The sequence below is a fragment of the Phacochoerus africanus genome, chromosome 7, assembly GCF_016906955.1.
Source record: "Phacochoerus africanus isolate WHEZ1 chromosome 7, ROS_Pafr_v1, whole genome shotgun sequence".
Taxonomy (NCBI): Eukaryota; Metazoa; Chordata; class Mammalia; order Artiodactyla; family Suidae; genus Phacochoerus; species Phacochoerus africanus.
In genome coordinates this window covers 84,584,606-84,599,085 of record NC_062550.1, presented here as the reverse complement: position 1 = coordinate 84,599,085, position 14,480 = coordinate 84,584,606, and the positions used below count along the sequence as shown (strand labels likewise).

General features: G+C 46.9%; 1 protein-coding gene across 1 annotated transcript in view; it reads left to right on the top strand.

The window, feature by feature from the left end:
• The window catches only part of STAB2 (stabilin 2), a 163,627-nt gene that overhangs the window by 57,134 nt on the left and 92,013 nt on the right, over positions 1-14,480 (top strand). The window contains 8 exon segments of the mRNA XM_047788161.1: positions 36-92; positions 246-371; positions 4,271-4,324; positions 4,888-4,968; positions 7,057-7,209; positions 8,785-8,847; positions 12,564-12,650; positions 13,455-13,541. Coding sequence (XP_047644117.1) covers positions 36-92; positions 246-371; positions 4,271-4,324; positions 4,888-4,968; positions 7,057-7,209; positions 8,785-8,847; positions 12,564-12,650; positions 13,455-13,541 — 708 coding nt within the window.

Genomic DNA, 14,480 nt, shown 5'->3' with positions numbered 1-14,480 from the left:
TTTAACCAAATTTTAATCAAAATGTCTCTTCTTAGCAAACTATAATGACAATGCTACAACCAAGATACAGCAAGTTCAGATCTTTGTTAGAGGTATGTGCCTTTCATGAAATTCTAGAAAGTGTTTTATGTCCAGTCCTTTGTAAAATTAGCAGGGGTATCAATTATAAGTACTTGCTGAGGAATTACTTTGGATGTCTATCTGAGTATAGGTAACAGATATCAATGTTCATTTCTCAAATGCAGGAAACTAACATGGGACATGCTTTAGATGAGGATGGAGTTGGTGGACCATACACCATTTTTGTTCCAAGTAATGAAGCATTGAATAACATGAAGGATGGCGCTCTTGATTATCTCCTTTCTTCAGAGGTATTGTATCATTGTATCCTTCTTACTCTAACAGTGGCATGGCAGCACCACTGCTTCAGCCTGTGTCCATACAGGCTTTGTCTAAATTAGAGATGACAAATAAGCAGCACATGTATCACCGCCTACCCTTGAGCAACCAAGGCAGACATCATTAATCAATCACAGTACTCTGTAACTAAGCCTAGATGTGACTTCAATCTCTTTAGTAGAGTTCAAAGTAGCTATAAGCCCAGTCAGACTGAGCACAGGCCGTAAAGTCTATTTGCCACCCCAGGTCTAAATGGTTGCTTTGATTTGTCCTGGCTCTTCTAATATTTCTCAATAGCAAAGTCATAATTTTAAATTCCATACAACTCTGAAAAACACCTAGAAAATGAAGTCTAATGTAGGGCTTTCTGGGCCAGGTCTATACTAAATTTGAAAGGAGTAAATGTTATTTCCAGGCAATAGAGAGCTGTGACTTTCAGTTCCCTCCACCCTAACCATCCCTTCGTCACTTCTCTTACATCCTCCTAAGAAAGGAGAATTTTTACTCCTTCAAACTAGGGTATCAATGACTAAAACAGTTTAATGTGTTTCCTCTCCCAGAAATAAAAGCCTTACACTGAGAAGAAGGATAGGCAATTATGGAAATTTTTTTCATTAGCCTGTCAAATGGTGGAATTACAGGAAGGGCCACAAGCATTCCCCCAGTGCCCTGAGGTCATGCCACCATCTGGCCAGTGGGGCAGAACTGCCTGTGAGTGATGCTCAAGCTTTAATAGGCTTACGAATTACCATGAAGGAGTTCCTGTTGTGACTCAGTGGGTTAAGAACCTGACATAGTGTCCATGAGGATGTGGGATCAACCCCTGGCCTCACTCAGGGGGTTGCTGAAAACTGCGGTGTAGGTCACAGATGCGGCTTGGATCCCGTGTTGCTGTGGCTGTGATGTAGGCCAGCAGCTGTAGCTCTGATATCAGCTCCTACCTTGGGAACCTCCTTATGCCCAAGATGCAGCCATTAAAAAAAAAGAAAAAAGAAAAAGAAAAAAAAATTACCCATGAAGCTTGTTAAATAGGAGATTCCAGAAGTTCATCCCAAGCATTCTGGTTTAATGGCACTGAAACGTGGCCCAGAAACTGACATTCTGTTAAGCACTGACTTTTTGTCTCTGCCTTTTCTAGGGTCGCTCTCGCAGCACATAGAGGTTCCCAGGCTAGGGGTCCAATTGAAGCTGTAGATGCCGGCCTACACCACAGCCACAGCAGTGTGGGATCTGAGCTGCATCTGCGACCTACGCCACAGCTCATGGCAATGCCAGATCCTTAACCCACTGAGCGAGGCCAGGGATCAAACCCACAACCTCATGGTTCCCAGTCGGATTCGTTAACCACTGCGCCACGATGGGAACTCCAGCACTGACTTTCTAACTCAGGTCCCCGAGGTTGCACTGTTCTCAGCACTTGCAAACTTGTTGCCTGGGTGACTTAGAGGTTCACATGGATACATCCCCTTTCTAGAATGTTTTCAGGCAATTACAAGGATATCTTGCAATACAGAATGTTTATCAAGGAGATAAATCAGAAGGTAATCCCTTACATTACAGACAGTGTTAAACATATTGAAAGATTTACTACGGGTTTCCATTTAAAAAGCCGGATTTCCCAATGCCTTTAATATAGGATGTTATTTTTAAAATGTGATTCACACTCAGGTTTCCTGAAACCTAGCTATTGTAGAAAAATATTATTTCTTTAGAACTCACACTCATATTTAATATTAAAGCCAAAGAAGTCATACTGCTCCCCTGGGAAATTAATAAAATTCTGAGGTTATGTGGCTTCTCTGAATGCATCACTTCAAACTTGATACAGATTTTTAAAAATAATAATAAAGGAATTCTCAGACACCTAATCAGATGCACTTAAAACCTTTTCACTAGAATAGGAAAAAATTAACCTCCCTACTTAGCTGCCAAGTACCTTTGCTCAGAAACTTCTCTCTGGAGTTCCCTTGAGGCACAGCAAGTTACGGATCCAGTGTTGTCATTGCAGCAGCTCAGGTTTCCGCTGTGGCACAGGTTCAGTCCCTGGCCAGGGAACTTGCACATGCGCAAGCTCCTCTCTCCCTGTAACTCCTTCCAGTAGTGACTGGAGCTGGCTCACTAAGAGCCACCCTCAGGAGTAGATTGTATCTCTTCCCAGCTCCATTCAGTGGGATCACATTGGTAGCTTGAAATCAACCTGCAGTGAGAATATTGACACCCTGGAAATTGGTCAGCTCTGTAATCCAGGGCTGTTTTTTTCCCCTCCCATAGAACTGACTGACCAGCGCACTACAGCTCCTGGCTCTCAATTTCATGTCTCTCAAAGGCAGTATCTTTCTGCTCACAAATAATATAATATGTCCCTTCTCTTTATCCTGAGTCTAAAATGGGTTTTCTACTTCAGTTTCTAGGTGAGGAATAGAACAGTCATTTCTACCACTTTCTCTGGTCCAGAGCTAAAATTTCTCAACCTGTGGGAAGCTCCTTCTCTCTCCTCATCTCAGAAGCATCCTTTAGCTTTATCCTTAGGGAGGAACCTCAGCTTAGACACTAAGATCCCCATCAGTTATGCCAAAGAAATGAAAAATAAACCGGTTTCTAGGTCTCCTCTGAGAATGCCATTTCCAGTGTATTGTTCTGCTTCTCCCTGAAACAGTCTCATTCCCGAGCCATCCCACCCCTGCAGAGACCATGGCTACTGATTATAATGCCCCAGTCTGTGACTACATCGTCAAACTAGATAGAAATAAAAGGAAGCAGGAGGCCAGCCCTCGCCAGTTCACAAAGGCCTTGCAAGTAAAATGGGACAAAAGTGAATTTACGGAGTTCGAAGTCTTAGTCAGATTTTGGAAGAAAACTCCCTGTCTCTGGCATCAAAAGGCTTGGGTTTTGTTATTGTTTGTTTTCACCCAAGACAGCATATAGGAAGTGAGCATCCTCCGGAGGGAAAGAACACCAAAGGGCTCTTCAGCAACAGAGCGTGTACGCATATCCTGCTGATTCGAGCCGCACTGGACTAAACTCTTGAGTCATGGCCCCTCGCCAGCTAAGGCACATGCAGTGGTGAAGGGATGCTGATCAACTTTGCCCCTTTAATTCTCCTGTTTCTTGTAAGAAAGGACCCAACACCAATTAATTCTTGAGGCTTTAGAAGGGGATTATCCAGTTGATTAAGTCTTTCCCATAGAATCAGAGGGCTGGACGGCGTCTCTGTCAACTCCATTATTTTGCAGACTAGAGGTGCTTAGGTGGCTTGCTCAAGGTCACACAGAAGCAGAACCAGAATTAAACTCAGGATCCTGAGGTCTAACTCATTGCCCTTCCCAACACACTTCCACTCCCCCTTTTAATTTATCAGCACAAACGCTGATGTAGTTCCTGCCATGTGCCCCATACTATGCTGGCTGGGGACACAGTGACGAGTAAGCCAGACAGATCCAGTCCCTGCCTTCCAGGAGTTTTTAGGAGCTCCTGGTCTTTGGTCTTTCATTTTCCAGCTGTCCCCATTTTTTCCCACTCCTCATGCCACTGAGCATCCAAGTTTATGATGGCTTTGCTTCTGCCTCCACATCCTCACTTCTGGGTACCATAAAGTAGCTATAAGGGGAAGTTAAGACACAGAGGCTGCTTTGCTCAAGGTCTCCTAATAATAGAACTAAAGGTACAGAAAGCATCTCTTCCAGGGCTGGCCAACGGGTGGTCAACTTCAACATTCTTATTGGAAACCCGCCCTGCACATAATGCTATTGACTTATAGATGTAGTGGCCTAATTTTCTTGACTAAGTGTCCAAAGTCATTTGAGGAAGTATGCAAAAGAGATAAATCTGTGTTTTTCTCAGTGACCAAAGAAGTATTTGGATTTGTTTGCAGGGATCTCGGAAGCTTCTGGAACTTGTCAGATACCACATTGTCCCATTTACGCAGGTCAGTTCCATCTTCCTGCCCTATTTTTCCCTATTATCAAGATATCTAACCTTAAATTCCAGTATTTAAGTGCTAGAGAACATGTAAAAATTGTTCTTCACCTGCAGCTCTGAGCACATGCTTAGCAGTGAAGAGTGAGCCCATTATCAAAGAAACCATCCAAGCCACAAAAAAATCATGTCAAAATTGAAGTTTCCGTCATGGCTCAGTGGTTAACGAATCTGACTAGGAACCATGAGGCTGCGGCTTTGATCCCTGGCCTCGCTCAGTGGGTTAAGGATCTGGCGTTGCCATGAACTGTGGTGTAGGTCACAGACATGGCTTGGATCCCGCGTTGCTGTGGCTGTGGCGTAGGCTGGTGGCTACAGCTCCAATTGGACCTCTAGCCTGGGAACCTCCATGTGCTGCAGGAGCAGGCCTAGAAATGGCAAAAAGACCAAAAAAAAAAAAAATCATGTCAAAATTCCCATCATTTATTTCATAAGATTCCAAGCTCCTTTTTCTGGTGACACCTTTGGGTGCTGCTCTTGATGTCTCTGTCCATTGTTCTCTTATCCTTGCAGCTGGAAGTGGCCACCCTCATTTCGACCCCTCACATTAGGAGCATGGCCAACCAGGTCATACGCTTTAACACGACTGACAATGTAGGTGAAAACTCAACTCTGGGTGTCATGACTTGGGTGCATTTCTTCTCTGCTTGTGACTGTTCAGCGGATTTTCCTACTCGACACCAGCTCACAGGCTTAAACTCTTTGTGATGATCTCATTCACTTGTTATGTCTTCCAGCAAATATGTGCTGAGCAACTGCCTGTGTGAGTCTGAACTAGGAGCCAAGGATAAAGTAATGACAAAGATAAGCTTATATCCCAACAAGGAAAACAGACTTAAAACAGTGACCACTTGAGAACAATTATAAGTGCCACCGAGGGGGAAGTTAAGAGGGCTGTGAAAGCTCACAGCAGGAGACTGAGCAAATCAGGGGTCTAGAGTTCCCAGCCAGGATGTGATGCTTTGGCCAAGCTTCAGAGGATGAGTATGTGAACTTAGGCAGAGTTGTGTAGAAGGGAGTTCCAGGAAGACAGGAGAGCAGGTGCAAAGGCCCTGAGGTGGGAGGGAACATGACTTACGTAAGAAACTCAAAGAAGGCAGTGTTATTCAGCTGACTGCTGAGGGCTGTGATATCAGCAGAAATCTGATTTCTGAGGCACAGAGATGAGGTCTCCTGTGGATTCACTGTTACCGGTGATAATTATACCCTTCATCCTTTCCACACGTTTCTAATGCGTGTCAGGGATGTGCCAGACACCATTCTAGGTCCTGGCAGACCAGTGAGCAGACAGACAGAGGTCCCTAGTTGCACGAAACTTTCATTCTAGTAAATAGGACTACAGGTAATAAACAAGTCAGTAAAGTACCTCGTCTATTAGAGGGTTGTAAGTGGTAAGGCAAAAAAAATAAAAAAACCCAGCAAAGCGAGGATGGGGAAGAGAAAGTGGGGATGGGGCTGATGTTTTAGATAAAGTGTCTAAGAATCCTCATGGGGAAGAAAATATGAGTGCGAAGACTGACGGAAATGAGGGAACAGGCAGTGTGAATACCCAGGGCAAGGGTGTCCCGGAGGGAGGAGACGGCGGGTGCGAAGGCACAAAGCAAGGGACCTGCTGACCTGGCTGAAGAAGAGCAAGGTCCCTGTGGCCGGAGGAGAGGGAGGAAAGGAGAGAGGCAGGAGGGAGGAGGAGAAGTGGGGTCGGGTCTCACGGGGCCTAAGAACTCAGGGCAAGGGCACAGGCTTTTGCTTTGAATAAATAAAAAGCCATCAGAGGATTTCGAGGAGCAGAATGATATCAGACGTACATTTTGCAGAAACTCAGAGAAAAATGATGGTGACCGGTGGGGAGATGAGGGAGGGCACGTGGGGGGAGGGAGAGGGAGGCACAAACTGCTGGATGTACGGGAGGCTCCAGGATATTTGCACAACATGCGGAGGATGGCCAGCATATCCCGAGAACTGTAAATGGAAAGTTACCTTTAGAAATGGTGTAAACAATTTAAAAAAAAATTTAAAGCATAATGGTGACTCAGAGAAGGGTGGTAGCAGAGACCTGGTAATAAGTGGTTGAATTCTGAAGGTAAATTGAAGGTAGACCCGTAGAACTTTCTGTTGGACAGGATGGGGGATGAAGACAGAGGAAGCCAAAGATGACTTCTGAGCTTCTGACTGAAACCACGAGAAGGATGGCATTGCAGATCTGGGAGGGGAAATAGAGATCAGAATTCTTTGCTAATTTGGTCATTTTCTGCTCCCTTGCCTACAACATAAGCCTGGACCTTTCCTGGGTTTGTTCACTGAGGTCTCCTCAGAACCTAAAGCAGAGTCTCAAACAAGGCCAGTAAATGTATCTAAATGAATGGATCCCCACTTCACCACAGAGGTGAAACAAGTTGCCCAAGGTCTCCGAGCAAAGGTATTGCAGAGCTGGAATCGTTACACCTCTTCCCCAGCCTGGACCCGAGGACCACTTCTGCAGGGATATCCTGGCCCGAAGTCAGTTAAGAATTCACTCAACAAATTCCCCGCCAGCCAAGCCCTTCTGAAAGCCCTCTCCCACTCAGGGAAAAGTTCTGTGAGGTGGAAGCCTCTCTTGAGAGGCTGCCACTGTTCAGATCTGCCCCGGGGTGGCTGGTGCTCCCGTGGTGTAGACGGGTGAGCAGCGTCGTTGCTTCCTTCCAGGGACAGATTCTGGCCAATGGTGTGGCAATGGAAGAAACAGAGGTGGCTGCCAAAAACGGCCGGATTTACACGCTCACCGGAGTCCTCATTCCCCCTTCCATCACCCCAGTTCTGCCCCACCGATGCGACGAGACAAAGAGAGAGATGAAACTGGTAAGGAAGCTAGGGAAATAAGTAAGGACTCAAGACAGCCCCCTCACAGCCGCCGACTCTCCTCACAGTTCTGCAGAGAGTCCCGCCACAGGAGCCTCCTCCTGAAGGCATCTGACGGCATTTCCACCTTTGTGAAGAGGCAGGAGGGCCTGAGCTCCTCGCTCATCCAATGTGAACCAGAGTTCCTGGGGGGCTTTCCTCACTGGTAGATGCTACCCTGGAATTTTCGTTTCCTAGAGCTGCCGTCACAAGTTACCACGCAACGTGGCTTAAAGCAACAACAACTTATTCTCTCACAGTTCTGGAAGCCAGATGTCCAAAATCAAGGTTTTCTGCTTCCACTGCAACAACCTGGAACAGAGCAACCCTGTATCAAGACCAGGCAGGGAGTTGGGGCTACTTGTTCTCCAGCTCCCCAAAGCAAAGAAGCACTATATGGTTTGAGCTGCAACCCAAGAAATTTTGATTATATAGAGAAAAATGTTTCCCAAGAGCTTCCTTAGAATGAATTCTTCTATTATTTTCTGTGGGTTTAAAGTCAAGTCAGTCTGTTCTGCAGGGTTTGGGGTGGTTTTGATTAGGTCTATTAAAATTACAAATGCATTCTCTGGAAAGTACTAAGGGCTAGTAAACAGTAGGAGCAGCTGGTATCTTCCAAAAGTCTCAGCTTTCACCAGGCTGAACCCATAGCTGCCTCTGGGCATGTAGGTTTGGTTTTAGAGGCTTAATAAATAACTCTGTACTAGTTAGACTACTTAGCAGGAAACAGTTTATCCCAGTGGTTCAAATGAAGACACTAACAAAGAAGCTACTCCAGGAGGATGGGCTGGGCTGAGGGAACGAGCACGTGTTGCCAGGGCATCCGGGGGAAGCAGTGGCAGGAAACCATCGTCCCCGTTGAGTCAAGGGGGCAGGGGCTGGAGTCACCTGAACCCAGTGAGAGTGGGACGCATGGAAGGAGAGGTGTCCATCAGCAGCTGTAGGTGTGGTGCCCTAGCAAAGAGGGAGCAGGAGAGAGATGCCTTGACCTTCCTCTCGTCCTACCCATTGAGAGCCTGCTGGCGCCTCGTGTTGGCCCCGACCTGTTGGAAACTGGTGAAGGGAACCCAAGAGACCATCCTTCCAGCTTAACCTGCTGGAGTATGGAGCCCAGCAGGGATGCTCAGGGGGACAGTCTGGGAGATTTGCAAGCACACACCCCTTTTCTCCCCCCTGAATTCAGAACCCTGGAGGAAGAAGTCCAGGAGATGGAAAGGTAGAGATTCAGTGTTCAGCCTTGTTCCTGCTAACCTAATGGGAGAACAGGGCCTTGAGTTTGCGGCCAGTGCTAATGCTTTGCCCCTGGCACAGATGGACACCTGCGCTGTCCCCTCAGGGACAGCTGCCTCTACGTAGCAGAGTCGACTGGAAGGCTGAGACCTATGGACTGTCTGACCCTGAAAGAAGATGAGGAAGGGGCTGCTCTGAGCAGACCCAGTTCCTTCTCCCCAACCCCTCCTGCCCTGACCTCACTCATGGTGATCAGCTGCCCCCTCACACAGGACATCTGTGCTGACCTGCTCTCTTCCCTCCCAGGGCACTTGTGTGAGCTGTTCCCTGGTGTACTGGAGCAAGTGTCCTGCCGACTCCGAGCCCATGGTAAGTGGGACAGCTTCGGGGCAGCATACATCACCAATCCCCCCCACCCACCCCCGGCATGGTTTCTCAGCCTTTCTGCCTTCCCTCTTGAAAGATAGTCATTCCAACTGGGGTAATAGCAGGTTAGCTCTCAGCCCACTGTATACAGGATGGTAGAAAGGCAACACCCAAGTCTGTCTTTGAGTCCTTGCTCATTTTTCAAGGTAAGTTGCTTAACCTTTTTACTTTAATTTTCTTATCTGCAAGCAGTAATGATGACAGTAATAGCAGCAACAGCAGGATCAGCATAGGTAAAAGCTCCAGCACAATGCCTAAAGCAAAGAGCCACTCAGTGAAGGTTCCCTCTCTGTTGCCCTCTTAAATAAAATCCAGAGTTTTCAGGAGAAAGCAAAACTTTACCTCCCCTCGCAGGGTCTCTGATTGGGCCTAAGAATTAAGTTGACATGAGACAAATTACCAGGAGAAAAGCTCACAGGTTTTTACATGTACAAAGGAGCTTCTTGAGGAGAATGAAGACCCACAGAAATGGCAAAACCCAAGTGCTTATACAGTAGGTTGAACAAAGACAGGTAACTGTAGAAAAGTAACTAAAACGTGAAATGTATTTCACAATTTATACCTCCAACAAATCATTACCTTGTGTTGTACATCTTAAATGTATGCAATGTTATATGTTTACCAGATCTCAGTAAAGCTGGAAAAAGAAAATGAAATGTATGAGGAATTCACGTTTCATATATTCTTCTAAAGGAAGAAAATTAACAGAGTCTGTACAGATTTCGCTCTGCTTCAGCTACTGTCTCTGGTGACAGGATGTTTCTTTGCTCTTAGTATAGGGAGGGCACTTTTCACACAGGATTTTATGTCCTCTTTTCAGAGAGAAAAGGGGAGATCAGAGTGTTTCTTTGGTAGCTGCAATTTTTTAAGCGCCTTTAGCTCAGAATAATCCTTAGGCCAACGTGGCATATTTTGGAATAGCATACTCTGCCATTCTTCATTTGCGATTGCTCTTCCCAAGCATCCTTCTAGAGAGAAATATAAGAAATATCAAGAAAATGACAATGGGGGGTTCCTGTCATGGCTCAGTGGTTAACGAGCCCAACTAGGAACCATGAGGTTGCGGGTTCGATCCCTGGACTTGCGCAGTGGGTTAAGGATCCAGCGTTACCGTGAGCTGTGGTGTAGGTTGCAGATACGGCTTGGATCCCGAGCTGCTATGGCTCTGGTATAGGCCGGTGGCTACAGCTCTGATTAGACCCCTAGCCTGGGAACCTCCATATGCCGAGGGAGCAGCCCAAGAAATGGCAAAAAGACAAAAAAAAAAAAAAAAAGAAAAGAAAATGACACTGGGACCATCAAAACCTCCTCAAGTTTGATTGAATTCTGCACATGTCTATCGGGTATTATAGAGATGGCTCAGGGGGCAAAAAGATGAATAAGGTTTTATTTTGGTTTGGTTTTGCCTTGAGAAACTCTAATCTGGGAAGAAAAAAAAAAAAAAAGGAGTTCCTGTCATGGCTCGGTGGTTAACGAATATGACTAGGAACCATGAGGTTGCGGGTTCGATCCCTGGCCTCGCTCAGTGGGTTAAGGACCCAGCGTTGCTGTGAGCTGTGGTGTAGGTCGTAGATGCAGCTCAGATCTGGCGTTGCTATGGCTGTGGTATATGCCGGTGGATACATCTCCGATTCGAGCCCTAGCCTGGGAACCTCCATATGCCGTGCATGTGGCCCTAGAAAAGACAAGATGACAAAAAAATAGGTGGATGGATGGATGGAAGGAAGGAAGGAAGGAAAGGGAGGAAGAAAGGAATAAAGAAAAACAGGCAGTTCCCTGGTGGTCTAGGATTCAGTGCTTTCACTGCTAGTGGCCCGGGTTCAATCCCTGGTCTGGGAACTGAAATCCCACATTAAGCCACTGCACACCACAACTAAAAATAAAAGAATAAAATGGAATACAGACCATTATACAACAATCCATAATTCATATGCCAAGTAAGTACTCTGCTAGTAGCAAAAGCAAAGTTTTCTAAGATAAAATTGATGATAGAAATTTCTGCCTCTAAGTTCATCCTAAGAAAGAAGTTCCCAACCAGAAGGTTCATTCCGCACAAGAACAGATCCCTAAGAAAGGTGGTGAGCTCTTTAACACCATCCTATTGCAAAGCCTTTACTAAAGAAAAACTTAATAAACAGGCACAATGTTCAGAGATTCATTTTGCTCCATGCAGCCATCATAGCCCCTGAGTGCTGCAGGATGCTGTCACCCAGAGGATACAGAGAGGGAGGCCAGAAGGGGACACCGTGGTGACTGGCGTCACAGTGCTCACTGTGTGCCAGACACTGTCCTGAGTGCTTCATGCGGCACAGCTGTGAGGGGGGCACGTTATCCTAATCAGTGTGTGATCTGGGAGCTAAGGCGTGGAAACAGAAAATCCTGCACTCGAGGTCACGTGGCTGGTACACGGCAGACCATGATCCTGCATTGCCTCAGCCCCAGGGAGAAGGAAGGGGAGAGAAAAGGAAGAAATGAGAGGCGTGGGTCAGAGCCAAGAGAACCCCAAACTGCCCTCCCAGGCTCCCACGATCTATACTTGGCTAATTATCTTGACAGCCAACAGGAGGGTTGAATATTCTTGTTCAGTGACCTCAGAATTCCTTTAGACAGCTAGGAAAGCAGGATTTTATTACTCCTGAAGTTTTTATTGCTCTCTTCTCGAGCAAGAGCCTAAGGAGAAAGGGTACCTTCATATCAACTTTTACCTACCATAAAATTTGTGCCAGGGGCTAAATGCTTAGGATGATACTTGAGATGAGCATTATCATCCCATTACACTAAGCCGCTGAGGCCCAAAGAGACAGCACTGATTTTCCTCTGAGATCTTAAAAGTTCGTAGGTGATAAGACCCATTCCCTCCATCTGCCACCAACTAGCAAAGTTCCTTAGGGAAAGGATATAGGAGTTCCCTAGTGGCTTAGTGGAGTAAGGATCTAGCCTTGTCACTGCTGTGTCTGGAGTCACTGCTGTTGTGCAGGTTTGATCCCTGACCTAGGAATTTCTGCAAGCTGTGGGAATATCCAAGAAAAAGAAAAGAAAAAGGGTTTAACCTGTCTGGGCCTCAATTTTCTCTTTCAGTTAAAAAGGGAATGAGAAATATCACATGGAGTTGAAGATTGATGACCCATACGGGCAATGTGTCAGCCCTAGTAGGTTCTCAATAGACGGTACTTGTCAATAATTCTGAGTGGGCACTGGGGCATCAGGAAATGGAAGGAAGTCTGCCCCCACCACCACCACTCCCAAGAGAAAAACTCAGACCAACAGTATTTTTTTTTTTTTTGGTGGATCTTTGTACAAAAGAGGGGGAAATTCTCTAATAGCTCCAAATTTTCTATATAGGAGGAGGTTGGGGATGGCTCTTACTTGGAAGGGGAGGCCAGGCCGCATCTGAGATGCGTAGGAACACGAGAGGGGACAGAAAGGTATGTGTGCCCTGTCACGCAGACCCAGGCCTGTGTTCTTCCAACAAGGGAACAGAGGCCTGAGGAGGGCGACTGAGCTCTGCCTGGGCCCCGTGTGCGCGGTGTGCCCTAGTGCTCTTTCCCATCACCGGCGGGAAAACAGAAGTGGATTGTCTAGTTCTACAGAAGCCGAGTCATGCGCAGGCAAATTCAGGCTGCAGGCTGCCATGTGTTTCCTCCTTGGCTTTCTTCCAGGCGCTCTTCACACACAAATGTGTCTACACTGGCCGAATCAGGAGCCTGAAGAATGGCTGTGCCCGATACTGTAATGCCACTGTGAAGGTGAGGCGTGTGTGTCTGGGGCCCTCCCCCAGGCCACCAAGACCCACACTGAAGCTGGCAGGGCTGGTCAGCTCTTGGACCCAAGTCTGTGCCATCACAGGTGGCCTGTGGGTCCTTGGCCAGGCCTTCCTGCAGGGGAAGTGGAGGGCAGATTTCTCCATATGGCAGCCAGGTCCCCCCCCCACCAGCTTGTGCCCTCCATCCCCCAGTTCCCTACCACTCTTAATATTGAGCCGCACCCTGACACTACCCACACAGCCCACCCTCTGCGGTGTCTGTGACCTGTCCCTTCCCCTGTTCCCACCTCAGAGTACACAGCTTTGCCATTCCCTCCTTCAGAATGTTCTCCCAGGTTTTCTTGGGGCCAAATCAATCTTTCAAGTCTTTATTCAATTGTCACCTCTTCTGTCACCATCCACTCACAGTGGCCTCCCAGTCTCCCCCGCCTGCCACCACTTGATAACGGGACTTTGTTTGCCCAGTGCTTACCACTCTCTGAAATCCTCTTTTTAAAAAAAAAAAAAAAAAAATTACTGTCTCCTCCCCAATGAGATAGAACATAGGCTCTGTGAACCCAAGCATGTATGTGTCTTGCTCCCAAGGTGCCAGAGCCAGGCTGGCACCCATGGTTGGACCTTAGATGAAGCGATGGCTGAACACAAGCCAGGCCATTATCAGCAAAAGAAAAAGTCGCAGTCATGGGGGTAGGAGGACGGATACTGATTGTGATCATAATGGAAATTAAAATGTATTTCCTTTGTGCAACTGGAACTCTGCTTCGGATTCCCACATTTTGTCTCTCAGGTACCAAAGTGCTGCGAAGGCTTCTATGGGCCCGACTGCGTCCAGTGTCCAGGAGGCTTCTTGAATCCGTGCTCGGGGAATGGGCAGGTGATGAGGACTGAGACTTACTTTTTGACAGATGCTGAGGTTGACCTGTGATCAGTCAAAAAATGATTTTTAAAATCACTAAACCAAGAAATGATACAATGCCAGTCACTGTTCCTAGGGAGTAAAAGAAATAGATTAGTAGGAGTTCCCTGGTAGCCTGGCGGTTAAGGATTAAGGATTGTCACTGCCAGGGCTTGGACTCTCTTACTGGCCTGGGGAATTTATGTTGCAGAAATTGGCTGTACGCGCAGCCAAAAAAAGAAAAGAGAGATCAGTTGCTACAAGAACAGAAGGTGTGAGCAGGCGAAGGACTTGCCTGGGGGAGTGGCAGGGGGCTGGGTGTCTGGTGATGTTGCAGCTGGTCTGCTTTCCTACAGCTGATGGCCTGACCTTGAATGACTTGGCAAGGATCTCTGGACCCCATCTTCCTCCTATGGGAGGGAGCAAGGTTGGCCTGCGTTGATCTCCAAGATTTCTTTAGGGCCAAGATTTGATGATTCTTTAAAAAAAAAAAAAAAAAGTAGCACTGCCCAATGAAGGCTTTTTTTTTGGCCCATCTGAAAAACCTAGTGAAATACAAGGGCCAGGACTTAACTCATCTGGCCAGAGCTAAGCAAAGGTAAGAGTAGTTTGTAAGGGAAATTATATATCTGCATATTTGAGACATCCACATCAAAGATAGACCTCGCCCGAGGGGAAGGAAGACTGGGTGACCACCAAGTGGGGATACCACATGGCAAAGGGAATCGGGTGAAGCTCTAGTACATATTACCTACGGCAGCTGGGTGCTCCATGCAGGACCCCAGCCTCACTGTGATGCATGTTACTCAGTACAAATCTAACTTCGAAGTAGATGGGGCGCTGGGGGGTTGCAGGTGGAGGGTGGGGAAGCAAAGTGCTCCCCTGAAGGGAGAAACCCTGCAGGCCTGGAGGCGCACA